Source organism: Halichoeres trimaculatus, unplaced genomic scaffold (assembly GCF_033239565.1).
Source record: "Halichoeres trimaculatus isolate MK-OKI-2021-1 unplaced genomic scaffold, fHalTri1.1 fHalTri1_scaffold_5, whole genome shotgun sequence".
Lineage (NCBI taxonomy): Eukaryota > Metazoa > Chordata > Actinopteri > Labriformes > Labridae > Halichoeres > Halichoeres trimaculatus.
The window spans coordinates 197,501-215,729 of record NW_027437183.1 but is presented as its reverse complement, the minus strand read 5'-3'; the positions used below and the strand labels follow the sequence as shown (position 1 = coordinate 215,729).

Genomic DNA, 18,229 nt, shown 5'->3' with positions numbered 1-18,229 from the left:
GCAAACACGCAGAGAACACGCAGCGAACACACAGCGAACACACAGCGAACATGCAGCAAACACGCAGCAAACACGCAGCGAACACGCAACAAACACGCAGCATTAGTGTTTCAGTTACTGCGCAGGAGGAAAATAAGAGCATGACGCGGCCCAGAAACACACGTCAGGGTGAGTCCAGAGGCCTTCTGGGTCGCCACGCTCACACCTTCACTCCTGCTGGGTCAGATGTTTATGCACAGGCTCCTGTAGGGGGCAGCAGAGGGAGAGCACCACCCTGGAAAGAAGGTGAAGAGGGGGGACGCCGCTGTGGGGGGACGCCGCTGTGGGGGGACGGCGCTGTGAGGGGACGCCGCTGTGAGGGGACGCCGCTGTGAGGGGACGCCGCTGTGAGGCGGTCGGGCAGACGAGGAAAAGGGCAAACAGACCGCAGAGCTCAGGAGGAGGCGTTTTTACTCCTCAGCAGCCAGGGAGCAAACATTAAAGCCTGATAAATGTCACTTTATGCTCCAAAGATGAGTCTCAATGAGCTACAGGCGGCGCTGATTAAATCACTGACACTTCCTCCACAATCTGCTGACACAGAGCAGCAGGAACCGCCGCGCTCGCCGGGCGCCGCCGATACCTCGATCTTTACTCCACATTTAACGTCATCTCTGAGACATAAATCAGAGTTAATGTGAGCCGAGGAGCGCTGTGTGTGTGTGTGTGTGTGTGTGTGTGTGTGTGTGTGTGTGTGTGTGTGTGTGTCTGTGTGTGTGTGTGTGTGTGTGTGTGTGTGTGTGTGTGTGTGTGTGTGTCTGTGTGTGTGTCTGTGTGTGTGTGTGTGTGTGTGTGTCTGTGTGTGTGTCTGTGTGTGTGTGTGTGTGTGTGTCTGTGTGTGTGTGAGTGTGTGTGTGTGTGTGTGTGTGTGTGTGTGTGTGTGTCTGTGTGTGTGTGTCTGTGTGTGTGCGGCTCTGCAGTCTGTCGGCACACAGGAGGAGGAGGACGAGGTGGAGGATGAGGAGGTGGAGGAGCAGGAGGTGGTGGAGCAGGAGGTGGAGGATGAGGAGGTAGAGGAGGAGGTGGAGGATGAGGAGGAGGAGGAGGAGGTGGAGGAGGTGGAGGATGAGGAGGTGGAGGAGCAGGAGGTGGAGGAGCAGGAGCTGGAGGATGAGGAGGTGGAGGAGTAGGAGGTCGAGGATGAGGAGGAGGTGGAGGATGAGGAGGTGGAGGAGCAGGAGGTGGAGGATGAGGAGGTGGAGGAGTAGGAGGTCGAGGATGAGGAGGAGGTGGAGGATGAGGAGGTGGAGGAGCAGGAGGTGGAGGATGAGGAGGTGGAGGAGTAGGAGGTCGAGGATGAGGAGGAGGTGGAGGATGAGGAGGTGGAGGAGCAGGAGGTGGAGGAGCAGGAGGTGGAGGATGAGGAGGTGGAGGAGCAGGAGCTGGAGGATGAGGAGGTGGAGGATGAGGAGGTGAAGGATGAGGAGGTGGAGGATGACGAGGTGGAGGAGCAGGAGGTGGAGGATGAGGAGGTGGAGGACAGATGAAGGAGCTGATGAGAGTCACTCCTCCTACACACCCAGGACTGAGGACCTTCTCGTCTGCCCCTGAGGATTCTGGGTAACAGGATGAGGAGATAAACCCCGGGGCCTCAAACACAAAGGAAACTCTGACTGTTGACAAACTTCTACATTTCCCTCGTATCACACTCCATCAACAGGAGGACGAAGAGAAACCTGAGGCGTCTGCAGCTGCTGCAGCAGCTGCAGCAGCTGCAGCAGCTGCAGCAGCTGCAGCAGCTGCACAGCGCGCTGATCCTCAGCCTGCTCCTGGTTTCTGAGCATGTTTCTTTCATTCACTTCCTGAAATTAATCATCTGTCTCCACTGAGCCTCAGACTCCAGCTTTCACACACGAGGGCGATGCATTAGCGTTAAAAACTGCAGTTTTAGCGCGCAGACGGCCTAGTGGTCCAGGTAAGGCTCCATGAGGTCTTCCCTCGCCTGTGTGGCCCACATTGAGTCCAGCCTGTGGCCTCTGTCCTGTCCTGGCCTCCCGTACCCTCGCCCTGTTTCCTGCTCTGCTCAACAGCCTCTCCAAACCCAATCAAAGGCATGAAAGCTTAAAAACAAACCCTTTAAAAAAAATGCAGTTCCTCGAGTGTCCACTGGAGGTGCTCTCTGAAGAAACCACGTACACTTCTTCTTAATGAGCCGAACAGCCGGGGTCAAACAGGATGTGGGTCTGAACAGATCATTTCTCTATCAGCTCAAACTGTGCAGGGCAAGTTTGTGATGTCTAATTATTTAAAGATATATATGATGCTATCTTTAATGCTAGCTTAGCATATCAAGAAGACGTGTCTTTATCCAAAGAGCCACAGCCTCTTTCTTTAAGAGTCTTTTTAAAGTTGTAATTATGGCCTTTTTTCTTTATTTGAAATGTTTTTTTATTCTTTTAAGGACAGAAAATAATTTAAAAAACTTTATTTTTCATTCAAAAAAAGGATTTCAGGCCTTCAGCATCAAACATTTTGAACTCAAAGTAAAAATAAATCAAACAGTGTTTTATGGTTGGTCATGTTTTATTTTTTTAATGCTTTGCCAAAAATGTGAAAATATTTCAAAGGAATTTAACTTTGTATATTTTTAGTTGAGAAGCTTTTTTTAACCCTCTGATCTTAGTCTGTGACCTTCTGAAAAACAAACAAAGAAACAAAAATTTAAATAAATATTCAAATAAATAAATCATCTTTAGACACTTAAGGGAAAAACCAGGACACAGGCTGATATTCAGTTTCACCTCAGAGATCACTGGACTTCAAACAGCTGATCACTGCAGTTACCACCATGTGCCAAGAGGAGGCGTTGGACATTTTTAGTCTCTATTTTGTCCCTCTGGAGCCCCCGTAGGACCTTTGCATAAATTACAGCTCAAACAGATTTCTGTTTTTCTCTCTGCTGTTTTTGGTAAACTCTTACTTCAGCCTCTGACACTTTGCTTTGGCTGCTGTCCCTTTAAGACTCCCCCTCCACAAACCCCCTTCACTCTGATTGGACAGCTCTCTGGAGGCTTTTTGGGACAGAGCTGTGGTTTTTGTATCTTTAAAAGAGCAAATGAGTCAGAAAAGGAATGAACCATTACAAAAAATAAATCAGTAATTCAGCTCCTCTTTGTCTCATCTCCGTGTGGTTATCATAATAACTGACTGATTGAAGAATGAATAATTAAACTGCCGTTATAAGAATCATTTCTTTCCTCCCATGCGTTTGTCCAACCACACGTCACAGCAGGTGCCCAGGTGCCCAGGTGACCAGGTGACCAGGTGACCAGGTGCTCAGGTGAGCTGTAGCAGCTCTGAACCTGTTAAATGAAGCGAGGTCAGGTCTCATGGTTTCACGTTTATCTCGTCTCCTCTCCTCGCTGCATGTCTCCTCTCCTCGCTGCATGTCTCCTCTCCTCACTGCAGGTCTCCTCTCCTCGCTGCATGTCTCCTCTCCTCGCTGCTTGTCTCCTCTCCTCACTGCATGTCTCCTCTCCTTGCTGCATGTCTCCTCTCCTTGCTGCATGTCTCCTCTCCTCGCTACATGTGTCCTCTCCTTGCTGCATGTCACCTCGCTGCATGTCTCCTCTCCTCGCTGCATGTCTCCTCGCTGCATGTCTCCTCTCCTCGCTGCATGTCTCCTCGCTGCATGTCTCCTTGCTGCATGTCTCCTCTCCTCGCTGCTTGTCTCCTCTCCTCGCTCCTTGTCTCCTCTCCTTGCTGCATGTCTCCTCTCCTCGCTGCATGTCTTCTCTCCTCGCTGCTTGTCTCCTCTCCTCGCTGCTTGTCTCCTCTCCTTGCTGCATGTCTCCTCTCCTCGCTCCTTGTCTCCTCTCCTTGCTGCATGTCTTCTCTCCTCGCTGCTTGTCTCCTCTCCTTGCTGCATGTCTCCTCTCCTCGCTGCATGTCTCCTCGCTGCTTGTTTCCTCTCCTCGCTGCATGTCTCCTCTCCTCGCTGCATGTCTCCTCGCTGCATGTCTCCTTGCTGCATGTCTCCTCTCCTCGCTGCTTGTCTCCTCTCCTCGCTCCTTGTCTCCTCTCCTTGCTGCATGTCTCCTCTCCTCGCTGCATGTCTTCTCTCCTCGCTGCTTGTCTCCTCTCCTCGCTCCTTGTCTCCTCTCCTTGCTGCATGTCTTCTCTCCTCGCTGCTTGTTTCCTCTCCTCGCTGCTTGTTTCCTCTCCTCGCTGCATGTCTCCTCTCCTCGCTGCTTGTCTCCTCTCCTCGCTCCTTGTCTCCTCTCCTCGCTGCTTGTTTCCTCTCCTCGCTGCTCGTCTCCTCTCCTCGCTGCATGTCTCCTTGCTGCATGTCTTCTCTCCTCGCTGCATGTCTCCTTGCTGCATGTCTCCTCGCTCCTTGTCTCCTCTCCTCGCTGCATGTCTCCTCTCCTCGCTGCATGTCTTCTCTCCTCGCTGCTTGTCTCCTCTCCTCGCTGCTTGTCTCCTCTCCTTGCTGCATGTCTCCTCTCCTTGCTGCATGTCTCCTCTCCTCGCTGCTTGTCTCCTCTCCTTGCTGCATGTCTCCTCTCCTCGCTGCTTGTCTCCTCTCCTCGCTGCTTGTCTCCTCTCCTTGCTGCATGTCTCCTCTCCTGGCTGCACGTCTCCTCTCCTCGCTGCATGTCTCCTCGCTGCTTGTCTCCTCTCCTCGCTGCTTGTCTCCTCTCCTCGCTGCTTGTCTCCTCTCCTTGTTGCATGTCTCCTCTCCTGGCTGCATGTCTCCTCTCCTGGCTGCACGTCTCCTCTCCTCGCTGCATGTCTCCTCGCTGCTTGTCTCCTCTCCTCGCTGCATGTCTCCTCGCTGCTTGTCTCCTCTCCTCGCTGCTTGTCTCCTCTCCTCGCTGCATGTCTCCTCGCTGCTTGTCTCCTCTCCTCGCTGCTCGTCTCCTCTCCTCGCTGCTCGTCTCCTCTCCTCGCTGCTCGTCTCCTCTCCTCACTGCTCGTCTCCTCTCCTCGCTACATGTCTCCTCTCCTCGCTGCATGTCTCCTCTCCTCGCTGCACGTCTCCTCTCCTTGCTGCATGTCTCCTCTCCTCGCTGCTTGTTTCCTCTCCTCGCTGCATGTCTCCTCGCTGCTCGTCCCCTCTCCTCGCTGCTCGTCTCCTCTCCTCGTTGCATGTCTCCTCGCTGCATGTCTCCTCTCCTCGCTGCATGTCTCCTCTCTGCTCGTCCTCTGAATCAGTGAACAGCTGATGAAACGATTGTTAATTAAACTGATTGGTCGGTCGTCCCAGCTCTGATTGGCTCTCTGACACGTTTACAGTCTGTTAGCGCTACGCTAGGCTCATTAGCTTCATTTAGAGACGATTGTCTTTAATTGTCTGCACCTACAGATGAAATCAGCTCTGATTCACAGCAGAGACGCCTCGCAGTCATTACACGCTGCATTATTCAGACGGCGTCTTCGACACGATGAGGGATGATTAACTGGAACAAGGAGGCTCAAATAATCAGTCCCAGAGTTTTTTCATTTTCCTCATGTCCACGATTCAAGTTTGTTTTTTAATCCTCATTTTTAGGATATTTCCTCCATTTTTCTCTGACTCAGACCGTTTAACCCTTTCCTCTCTGAGCAGCAGGCTTTAGCCTGTTGCAGTTCCTCCAGTGTCCACTAGAGGCTGTCTCCAGTAGGGGGTCAGTCCCAACAGACCCCTCAGCTCCACGTCTATCGAGTTCAGAGCGTCACAAAGTAACCGGTGTTCTGGAGGAAAGAGAGACCGCGCTGACTGGAGGCCGTCAGCTGAACAGGTCTGTGATTGGCTGAAATCCAGTCCTGTTCCAACCAATCAGGAAGCTGAGAAGTAGTAATTTAAAATAATCTGTAACCTGTAATACTGGTGCTGATAATCTGATGTCAAAGTGTGGATCAGGATCAGGAAGATATCGATAAGAGAGAGTCAGAAGAAGCAGTGAGTCCTCCTGTTAGCAGCAGCTGATTAATGACGTCACATTAATTCACCTGGCAGGAAATTATGGGATGTCACCAAGAGCCAATAGAGCCTGACTCTCTTTAAAGCATCAATCTGGAGCAGTGGCTGCTGGGTAATGTAGGTTTTAGCAGAGATGGTCCAGAGTCTGATTTCACCTCCTCACGGTCGTCAGGCTTCATTAGACCAGGTCCAGTCTTTACTCAGGGGGATGTAGATGAGGATGTTGGTAAATAATCACATGTTTGTGCTGCATGTGTAAACAAAGAAGCTCCAACCTGAGCGGTGTTTCCAAACCGCTGAGAGATTTTTAATCTGTGTGTTCAGATTATTCAAACCGTGGAGCGTCGGCTCAGACGCCGCGAGCTCCTCGCTCCGTCAACATCTGTGTGTTTGTTTCAGACTGCAGGAAACCCTGTCACTCACTGCTCTGTGTGTGTGTGTGTGTGTGTGTGTGTGTGTGTGTGTGTGTGTGTGTGTGTGTGTGTGTGTGTGTGTGTGAGCTCTGGGGATGCTCTGTGTTTGTAGGATTTCACACTCTAACAAACACTTTGACTCTGTTTGCTCTGAGCTGTTGGACCTGAAGGAGGAAAAGCTTTAGTCTCTGCGCTAACCAGCTACGCTAACCAGCTACGCTAACCAGCTACGCTAACCAGCTACGCTAACTAGCTGCCAGGACGCAGCATCCTGCCTGTTACCTTCAGCGACGCCTCGCCTCGATACCCCCCGCTGTGAGCCGCGCTGAGAGCGAACTAACGGCTTTACTGTCCCTTAATCTGTGACTCACATTCATGAAGAGAAACACACACAGCAGAGTCAAACACACACACACACACACACACACACATACAAACACACACATACACACACACACACAAACACACAAACACACACACAAACACACACACACACACACACACACACACACACACAAACACACAAACACACACACAAACACACACACAAACACACCAACATGTATCACACCGCAGCAGCTTCCTGTGACGTTTGTGTCCAATTATTTAAATAAATCATGAATCAATAAAAGAAAAATTGAGTTTCACATCTTTTCCGGCAACAGAAACTGTTTAAAGAGGGGTTGTTGTGCTTTTTTAGATTTTAATTTTGTCCCTCTGGTGCCCCTGTACCATCTCTACATCATTTACAGATGAATAAAATCTCAGTTTTTCTCTCCCTGCTGGTTTTGAAATCCTTACTTTCAGCCCCTGGGTGAATCACTTTGTTTTAGCTGCTGTCTCTTTAAGACTCCTTGCTCCACAAACCCCCTTCACTCTGATTGGACAGCTCTCTAGAGCCCAATCAGGGGGCGGAGCGATGAGGATGACCTCATCATCTCAGCAATGAAGATCTTGAGAAATCTTGTGCTTCTTTTTTTAACAGACTTTGTTTTTGTTTTCACATCCTGAAGAAGCAGAATACCCCCTCTTTAAGTTTCCTACTCTGAGGGAAATGTCCCTGAAAAACTGACGCTGTGTGAGGATGAATCGTCTGAATGTTTTGTTGGATAACTTAACCCTCACCTCCTCTGACTGAGCTCACTGATCTCAGGAGGACACCTGACACCTCCCCCCCTGTCCATCTGCTCCTGACCCAGATCCATGTGCTCCTGTCACCTCCTGCTCTCAGCTTTCTCATCATGTCTCATATTCTCCTCACATTTCCTCCATTTAAAGCCGAGGAGTCATTTTATGTTTGTTATCCTCCTGCTCCTCCTCCTCCTCCTCCTCCTCCTCCTCTCTGATGTCTGAAAGGTCAAATACAAACAGGAAGCTTCCTCCCAAACAGGAGGCGCAGGAGGGATGAGCAGGGAGGGGGTGTGAGGAGGTTAAATACCTTCCTGGGGGGCGCTGTGCTCCTCCCTCATGGCCAGGGAGGAGAGCGTGATCTTCAGGGTGAGGCGAGGGTCTGTGGAGCTGCAGACTCTGATGGCGGCCTCGGAGACGCTCGACTGCACCTCGTATTTCTCCTCCGTCATCGTCTGAAACAGAGAGAGCAGCGGCGTTAATTAAAAACAGTTTCAGCGCCGCACAGAGTCCTGACGTCAGGGACCAACATGAACCAAGCTCCTGGAAATCTGGATTTTATCTGGAAGAATCTGGAAGAATCCAACCGGCTGAGGAGATCAAATGTCGTACCTTATCTCCGTTTTTAGCATTTTTTACCCAAAATAAACAGAATTTAAAAACAAAAGCAGAAGCAGAAAGAAAGGTGAGCTGTTTGAGCTCTGTTTCGTTTTTAGCAGTTAATCAACAATCTCTGCTTTCTTTGTTTTTTTTTTTTAAACTAAAAAACCAAATGAATAAACAGAAGTTATGCACCTGACAAGACAGGAGATGTGCTCTCCCCTCCTCAGGGTTTGCTCAAAACAGTTTATTCTAAAATAGTTCAGATAATTACACCAGATCTGAATAATATCCTCTCCAGACTGGCTTAAATGATGATGTAATCATAACGATGTCCTCACTGGTTAATGACACCTCAAAAAGGGTGGGGCCCTCGAACACTAAGGTCATCCAGGGTCTTCCTCTGCCCACCACAGGCCTCTAGCTCCACAAACCCCGTCCCCTCTGATTGGCCAGCCCTCTGGAGATCTGTCTCCAGGGGGCCGACCTCGGTGTTTGAGGCCCGCAGAGACCTCATACTTTAGTAGGTCATACTTTTTTTTCAACACAGCGTTCTGAGCAAGCAGACAGAAAAAAAAACCCTGATGTGGGGAGAGCACACCTCCCCTCTCATTCACACTGCATCTATGAGAAGCCGTAGCAGGGGGAGCTGCAGCAACACCTTGACTTCTGTCTCTTTTAGCCCCTCCCCTCATTGGCCAGCCTTCTGGAGGTCTGTGGCGGGCAGAGCTCTGGGCAGATCTTGGTTTGAGGCCCTGCCCCTTCAACGAGTCCTGGACTAGTTAACAGATCCTGTAACGGCGTCATCAATTCAGCAGGTCAAGTCACGATCTCGTGCTACTGAAACCTGAGGCAGGGAGAGCACATCTCCTGTCTGTTTTTGTACATACATGAGAAATAAAGGCAGGGAGAGCACATCTCCTGTCTGTTTTTGTACATACATGAGAAATAAAGGCAGGGAGAGCAGTAGCAAAGTTTAAAGCAGGGTAAATCAGTGTAATGAAGAGACCATTTTCTGTTTTCTGATTGGACGTTCAGATGATCAGAGCTGGAGTTAGGAGCAGCTGATGTTCTGTAGTCCCAGCTCGACTTCCTGCCTGAGCTCACCCTGAGTTCATGACGTCAGTGACGTCAGTGATGTATTTAAAGTTTTTGTATGAACCACATCAGTTTTTTAAAGGACTAATCTGATGTTTACACTCAGTCTGCGTCTCCTCGCTCCTGTTTTCCTCCTAATTTGCGTCTCCTTCTCTCCTGTTTTCCTCCTAATTTGCGTCTCCTTCTCTCCTGTTTTCCTCCTAATCTGCGTCTCCTTCTCTCCTGTTTTTCAAAGCGGCTCCTCTTCCTCTCCTTCGTCCCTGTGAGGAGTGACTCCATCCATCACCCCACACATGTCAGTCTCTCCTGTTGGTGGAGGAAATGAGAGCTTCAGACGCTGTCCTCCTCCTCCTCCTCCTGCTCCTCCTGCTCCTCCTCCTCCTCCTCCTGATGATGATGATGATGATGATGATGATGATGATGAAGCTCACAGGCGGCGATGACGGGTAATTAACGGCGTGGAGCTCAGTCGGGCAGTGACGGCGGCTCTGGCGGCTGATTGGAGGAGGAACTCCTGAGGGAAACTGATCTCTGAGCTCAGAAACTACAAAGACTCAGACTCTGAGGTTTCTGTGTCCGTCAGGAGGTGATGAAGAGGAGGAGACCACTTACTGTCAGAAACATCTCCACTTTAAATCACCTCCTCTCTGTCACCTCCTCCTCCTCCTCCTCCCGCTAAAAATACTCCTTTCATTTCCTGTAAGAATCAAAGTGATTTCCTGCTTCAGCGACGATTCCTCCCACAGCAGCAGCGATCAGTCAGGTCTGAGGAGAGGGGACGGATCCTCCTGAGCTGGATGAGACCTGCTCCCCCTGAGACCTCCTCCCCCTGAGACCTCCTCCCCCTGAGACCTCCTCCTCCTTAGCTGGATGAGACCTGCTCCCCTGAGACCTCCTCCTCCTTAGCTGGATAAGACCTCCTCCCCTGAGACCTCCTCCCCCTGAGACCTCCTCCTCCTGTTATTATTATTATTTACTGTGAAGAGTCGATAAAACGTTTTATCACTCTGATCTGCTGAATACTCGATCCTGATTGGTCCAAACTCTGTGGGTAAGGTTTCACTGATTGCACAGATGTCAACCATCCAGGTTGCTGCTTAGAGAAGAGTCTCACTCAGGTTACCTTCCTAACGTGTGTTCGTCATAGTTTCACATTTTTGTGTAAATCAGAATCAGAAACAGAAAAACATTTTAACCTTCATTAAAAATCTGCTCCACCATGACAAACTGATATAATCCTAACATGGTCTGTCTGTGAGATCTGTGGGTTAGTTTCTCTCATCAGAGCTCGTTCAGCTCGTTCCTCTCTTTGAAACACCTCAGATTATTTCTTCCTGCGTTGGTCAGATCAGATTACCTCATCTCTGATTCAATTCAGCCCAAAAAACATCGTTAAACATTTTCCTCATGTCCTGATTCACTTCAGACGCCTCTCCTCTGTTTGATCGTCAAGAGCTCGTCTTTGTTCTGACACACACACACACACACACACACACACACACACACACACACACACACACACACACACACACACACACACACACACACACACACACACACACACACACACACACACAGCAGGTAAATGGGAGCGTACCTGGATCTGCAGCGGCAGGTTGGCGCTGATGGTGTACAGCAGAACTTTGGTGGGTTTGTCTCGGCACATCAGAACCAGCTCCAGGTCCAGGTCTCCTCTGATCAGCAGGCCTTTGGACACCAGACCCACCCGGGTCACGCCGCACAGCAGGGGCATGCTGGGAGGTCTGAGGACAGAACGGGGACAGCCAGAGCCCGGGTCAGACATGGGTTACACACACACACACACACACACACACACACACACACACACACACACACACACACACACACACACACACACACACACACACACACACACACACACACACACACACACACACACACACACACACACACACACAGCCTCTGGTTCTTCTCCTGTCTCAGTCTCAGTGATGGAGGTCTATCTTTCTTTCTCTCTGCAGTCTGACCTGACAGAGCTGCAGCTCAGAGTCTCCTCTTCACTGTTACTGAAACTGAGACTCAGACTCTACCACCTCTGTGAAGATGTGGACTCTCAGAAACTGGTCTTCTGGTTCTGGTTTGGCTTTGGCTCTGCCCAGACCTCTTCCTGATATGTGAAAGTCAGCAAAAATCTAGAATATAAATACTTTTCTCAAACAACTCCAGAACAGTGGAATCTTTCCAGGATCCTTTATTATCACAAGAATTCTAGAACATTGCTCGACTTCCAGAAGAGATTCTAGAACGCAGACAGAATTTAACAATTTCACCAGGATTATTACTATAATTCTAGAATATATTTATTTTTCTAGAATAGTTTTATAATTCTTCAATGACCCCAGAGTTCTACAATGTCACTAGAGTTCTAGAACTTTCTAAGGATTTTCCAGTGCCACCAGAATTCTAGAATGTTGATTCTGTTCTTGAACGACACCAGAACTGTGGGATTCTAGAATGTTCCCAAAATGGGTTTGTTGCCATGTTTAAGCGTCTGCCTTCAGGGAGACGATACAGAGCAAGCAAACACAAAATGAATCAATATAAGCTCTCGTTTCTGCCAGCCTCACCTCTCTGCTTCACAAACAATCAAATTAATTCTTTCCTTGAGTTGATGAATAATGCTGTATGTATATATCTTTTTGTGTCAGCCTATTTATTGCCACCAGTCACTGACCTGTTATGATTACTCCACTTTATCCATGGTTTTATTTTTTCTACTTCTTATAGATTATTTTTAACTTGTTTCTACATATTTTACTTATTATCTGCTTCTACTTGTTCTCAGCTGTTATTATCTGACTTTTACCCATGTTTTGTTTTTATCGTCAAAACTCGTTTTTAATTTGTTTCTGCTTAGCTTCACCGCGTATTGTGACAAACACGGCACTTTAACATCCTTGTGCAATAACTTCTGGCCATGCTTGACCTCTTGCTTATGTGACTGTTGTATGTGTCTAGTATTTTGTCATTTAAAATACTGCGTCCTTGGCCAGTAGTGCTGCTGTCTGAGACAAATTTCCTACAAAGGAAAATAAAATGGATCTAATCTAATCTAAATATTATCAGAATTCTAGAATTTTGTTCCATCTCTACAACATCACCAGAATCCTATGATGTCACTAGAATCCTATGATGTCACTAGAATCCTATGATGTCACTAGAATCCTATGATGTCACTAGAATCCTATGATGTCACTAGAATCCTATGATGTCACTAGAATCCTATGATGTCAGAGTTCCCAGTCCCAGTTGGTGGACTCTGTGAGCTCAGCTCCAGGTTTATTCACACAGAGATGGTCGAAGGAATCAGGAAAACTTGGGACACCTGTAGGAACGGGCTGCACCAACTTTCAAGTCTGGATCATTCTCCGCTGCTTCCAGAACAACTCTTTTTCCTAAACTCTGTCAGTTCAACACTTGGTCTGAGCCTTTTCAAGCTTTTCACTGGACGTGGACAGTCTGGATTACAGCTGCTGTGAAAATGTGGAAAATATAATCAGGGTCTGGGTTTTAGTCTGAGAGGTGTCAGGTTTCAGTTTGTAGTCTCAGAGCTATCGACCAATCAGGAGCATGCATGCACAGCAGTCTTTTTGCAGAGCAGCAGGAGTTCTAGAACTCTGACATCATCAACGGAACTTTGCCCTGATCAGAAAACACAAACACAAACAAAGCAAAAAAAAAAAGATAATATTTAGGCTGTCAGAGCACGTTTTCACGGGCTTGGCTTCAGTTTTGACACCTGAGGACCCCCCCTCAGACCACTTCCTCAGACCACTTCCTCAGACACTTCCTCAGACCCTGCCTGGTCCCTCCCTGTCCTCTGCTGCCCCCTCTGGCTGACTCTGAACTGACCCTGATGAGCTGACACTGATGTTCAGGCCTGGAGCCAAACGTGAGGACATACGAGTGTTTGTTGGGCTGTTTAATCGTCCAATCATCACACGTGGCGTCCACATGAAGATTTATATCTGAGCTGAGGGTTTATGAGGGGACGGCGTGCTAAGCTAACAGCTAACCATCAGCAGTGATGCACACAGAGCCGTGAATCCTCCTGTGGCGCTGAGCGCTGATGACATATTTACAGACGCCGCAGACACAGACACAGACTACAAACAGGAAACCTACTTCGTCTCAGAGTCCGTCGCCGCCGTCTCCTCTCCAGCCTCCTGATTGGTGGACGTCTTCCCTGAGGAGTTATCCAGTCCATCCATCCAATCAGAGACCTTCTTCAGGGCTCCCTCCACGGTGGACACCAGCGTCTGGACGGCCTCCAGCTCCTCCGGGCTCGGGTAGATGCTGGCGTGTTTGGCCATGACGTGGCGGTCGTCGTTGGCGAACGATCGGAACGACCTCTGGGTTCAGACGAGGAGAGAGGGAAGGAGAGAGGAGACATTTTTATTTCTGACACGTTTTTATTTCAGAGTCAGTCAATGTCTGATGGGGAGCAGGGACGCTGCCTGAACACGCCTGGTGAACTTTGACCCCACCTTAAAAAACTGTGACAGTCGTGTTTAACACAGAGCAGCAGAAGCTCTGTGTTGGTTTCTGAAGTTAACGATACGCAGCGTTTGGGAACACGAGCTTAGAGAAAAAAGTCTTTCTGTCGCCTGGAGACGGTTTGGTGCCATAACAACTTTAAAAACTTTAAATCAACGATGAAAACTTTTCTCAAAGTGTCTGAAAGTCGGATTTTGCGACTGCACTTTCTGTTTCGCTCTCGCTTTGTTCCCACAGTGAAACCTGAGCACTCGTAGAAAGTTCACCAAGAAGCTTGAAAAACAAAATCACAGTTTCAGGTCATTTCCTGCTCTCAGCTCCATCACCTGCCGGCTCAAGGAAAGGTGTGAAATTTGGTGAACAGCGCTGCACTGAGGTTCTGGTTCGTATGACAAAGTTAAGGTTTGGTTCAGCAACAAACAGACTTTATTTTCCTGTTTATTAGAAAGTTAAAAAACACTTTCTGACGATAGTTCAGGCTCGAGGGATGTCTCGTATTCCTTTATTCTAAACTTCAAATGTGAAGGATCAAAAACAGACCGTCATCAGGAAACGAGTCATGTCTGATGAAGCTTTAAGCAACAAAACGTTCAAACTTTAATGATCAAAATGAGTTTTCTCCAACAGAAGCTGTTTCCAGTTCAATGCTGTGTCTGATTTCATCAGGGTCGTACGTAACCTCACTGATGCTCTGTACTCAGGCTCTTTGCTGATGCTCTCCCTGCTTTGACTTTCCATGTTTGTACAGGAAAGAAACTTTGGCGTTCCCCGTTGGACGAACAGGGAGCTCCATGAACTGAGCCAAACCACCAAATTTAACGACTTTCTTATGAATAATTTAGTTTTTTCTGACTGAACTTTTGTTTTTCTGACCTGTCGGGGAAAGAGGATAAAAATGTTTGATCTCAGAGCCTTTAAGGATCAGTTTTCTGAATCTCTGCAGACAAACAAACGTGTTTAACTTTCCACAGGAAGCAGACGAACAGCAGGAGGACCGTTCACTTCCTGTCAGACCAGCTCCTGTGAACATCCAGCGTGTTCCCGTGTCAGACCAGCTCCTGTGAACATCCAGCGTGTTCCCGTGTCAGACCAGCTCCTGTGAACATCCAGCGTGTTCCCGTGTCAGACGAGTTTGTCACGTCGATGACAGAAACACCTGAAGCCACCTGAGCTCCTGCCGATCAGCCTGTTTCTGCTCATTAACATTTCAGACGTGAGCTGGGAGTCGGCTCCTCGCGCTCAGAGCGGGAATAAAAAACGTCTGATGAGCAGAATCAGCTCGGTGCTCGTTTGAACATGCCTGAGCGGGTCGGTCCGCAGGGCCAGCATCACGCCACGCTCGCAGTCCAAGGTCAAACTATCGCTCTCACCATCATCCCCCGTCCTCCCCCGTCCTCCCCCGTCCTCCCCCGTCCTCCCCTCCTCCCCCCGTCCTCCCCCTCCTCCCCCCGTCCTCCCCTCCTCCCCCTGCTCCCCCTCCTCCCCCGCTGTAAGCACCCCCTCATTACGCTGAGTTATTTATGATCCGCTCTGAATAATTCATGGTCCAGAGTCTCTGGGGCTGGCGCTGGAGTCCGGGTCATCCATCAGGACCGGGCTAATCTGAGGCTGAGCGCCAGGGGCGTGAGAGGCTGTGTACGGGCAATAACGCTCAAACACACACACAAACATTAACAAGATCTACATGAAAGATTAAAACTCTTTACGGCCCCGACGCGGGATCTGGATCCAGGCCCAGACCAGTTTATGTGTTACCAACAGGAAGCCGGGTCCAGGAGCGCCGTGGTCAGACGATAACCACGACTTAATGAATCGCTCTGCAGCGAGGAGAGGATGTTTACTTACACCTGACACACACACACACACACACACACACACACACACACACACACACACACACACACACACACACACACACACACACACACACACACACATCAGGGATGATCTTTGTCTTCCTCCTCTGATTCTTGATCCACTCAAGAGGATCTGGTCTGCAGGTCTACATGGACTGAAACCTGTCGAGCCCCCTCCCCGTTCGCTGACCACAGAGGGACGATAAAGGTTCATTTAGTTTGCAGGAGTCTGAAACTCATAAACTCATAAAACAAAACTTTGTATAAAGGATGTCCCGCCAAAAGACAAAACAACAGCAGCAAAAGCAAAAAGATAATTCATAAAAAAAAAAGATTTTTTTTGTCAAAATCAATTAAGACGTTAAAAATTTATGAAAAACTCTGTGAAGTTGAAGAAAAGAAGCACACTGTTAGGACTAAAAAGCTGTGTTATAAAAAAAAACGTGTCACAGAAAAAAAGATAGTGGTTGAAAATAAGGTCATAATGTCACATAAAACCACGACGTTTTATAAAGAAAAAGATTTAGTCCGCTTAATGAGCAACAAATTAAAAATTTTATGTTGCAAAAAAAGAAAAAGTGTTTTTGTTGTAAGATTTAAGTCTGAATGTTAAGTTTGATGTGTTGACTTAAAAAAAAAAGGCATAATGCTTCAAACTAAAAGCAGTGAATAAAGTTGTAAAGATCTGAGAGTAAATCTGTAATGCAAGGGAAAACATGAGCTAAAGGCTAAAACACAAGCTAAAGGCTATAACATAAACTTAAAGCTAAAACACGAGCTAAAGGCTAAAACACGAGTTAAAGGCTAAAACACGAGCTAAAGGCTATAACACGAGCTAAAGGCTAAAACACAAGCTAAAGGCTATAACATAAACTTAAGGCTAAAACACGAGCTAAAGGCTAAAACACGAGTTAAAGGCTAAAACACGAGCTAAAGGCTAAAACACGAGTTAAAGGCTAAAACACGAGCTAAAGGCTATAAGATAAACTTAAAGCTAAACCACAAGCTAAAGGCTGAAACATGAGTTAAAGGCTGAAACACGAGCTAATGGCTGAAACATAAACTTAAGGCTAAAACAAGAGCTAAAGGCTGAAACATGAGCTAAAGGCTGAAACATGAGTTAAAGGCTGAAACACGAGCTAATGGCTGAAACATAAACTTAAGGCTAAAACAAGAGCTAAAGGCTGAAACATGAGCTAAAGGCTGAAACATGAGTTAAAGGCTGAAACACGAGCTAATGGCTGAAACATAAACTTAAGGCTAAAACAAGAGCTAAAGGCTAAAACAAGAGTTAAAGGCTGAAACACGAGCTAACAGCCAAAACACAAGTTAAAGGCTGAAACACGAGCTAACAGCCAAAACACGAGTTAAAGGCTGAAACACGAGCTAAAGGCTTAAACACGAGCTAAAGGCTTAAACACGAGCTAAAGGCTAAAACACGAGCTAAAGGCTGAAACAGGAGCTAGAGGCTGAAACATCAACTTAAGGCTAAAACTTCGAGCTAATGGTGAAGAAGGTGAGTGTGATGATGATGAAGATGAGAGTCTCTCTGATGGTCTGAGAGCCCAGTGGTAAAGACCGGCTGCTCTGACGATGGAGGAAACAGGAAATGGATTTGAAATGGATCAGCCGGTTCTGCTGCCTGAAAATCTTCCCTTTGTCAAACGGGGATGGACTGAACAAACATCAGGAAGACTCTGGGACCAGGACTCACCATGTCCAGGCCGGGGGGTTGGGGAGGGAGGGAGGGGTCTAGGTGAGGACCAGGGTCCCGTCACTCGGCCTCCTCATGCAGTCAGACGTCTCTCAGCGTTCGTGGTCGTGGTGGTCGTGGTCGTGGTGGTCGTGGTCGTGGTGTTTGGTCTCACTGAGGGAGGAAAGAGACGTTCAGGGTCATTAACACGCTGACAGTTTCCAGTCTTTGAGCTGGTCCAGGGTTTAACGCTGAACCAGCTCTGAATGAGTCTGTGCTCCATGATCCAAATGTTCATCTGGATCATTTAATCTGAGATTATAATCCTGAGTTTTTCACACAGTGTGCTTCATGTTTCACGTTTATCATCATCCAAACATCCCGGGTACCTTCATCCATTCATCCATTCATCATGTGATGAAATAAAAAGAGGAGGATGAGGAACACTGAAAATGTTTTGGAGGTCGGTAAACAGGAAAAAAAAAGTAATAATCCTGGAGAATTAATTTCTCTTTTTTTTCAGAACTAGTGATTCAGAAAGGTTAAGACTTCTAGTTTACAGAGTTACAGTCTGAGTGTTTGAGTCGTATTGATCCAGAGGTTTTTCCTGAGATGGTTTCCTGCTCACACACTTCCTGTTTAATCTGAGACATCTGAAACTGAGTGGGTCTGAAACTGAGTGGGTCTGAAACTGAGTGGGTCTGAAACTGAGTGGGTCTGAAAACTGAGTGGGTCTGAAACTGAGTGGGTCTGAAACTGAGTGGGTCTGAAAACTGAGTGGGTCTGAAACTGAGTGGGTCTGAAACTGAGTGGGTCTGAAACTGAGTGGGTCTGAAACTGAGTGGGTCTGAATCTGAGTGGGTCTGAAAACTGAGTGAGTCTGAAACTGAGTGGGTCTGAAACTGAGTGGGTCTGAAACTGAGTGGGTCTGAAGCTGAGTGGGTCTGAACTGAGTGGG

General features: G+C 48.0%; 1 protein-coding gene across 2 annotated transcripts in view; it reads right to left on the bottom strand.

Moving 5' to 3' along the window:
- The window catches only part of LOC141790198 (spermatid perinuclear RNA-binding protein-like), a 74,844-nt gene that overhangs the window by 27,092 nt on the left and 29,523 nt on the right, over window positions 1–18,229 (bottom strand). For both annotated transcript variants that reach the window (XM_074669897.1, XM_074669896.1), the window contains exons 2-5: window positions 17,293–17,445; window positions 13,351–13,577; window positions 10,781–10,946; window positions 7,796–7,940 (exon numbers count right to left, since the gene is read on the bottom strand). In XM_074669897.1, coding sequence (XP_074525998.1) covers window positions 7,796–7,940; window positions 10,781–10,946; window positions 13,351–13,577; window positions 17,293–17,295 — 541 coding nt within the window. In that variant the 5' untranslated portion in view covers window positions 17,296–17,445. The remainder of the gene's footprint in view (window positions 1–7,795; window positions 7,941–10,780; window positions 10,947–13,350; window positions 13,578–17,292; window positions 17,446–18,229) is intronic.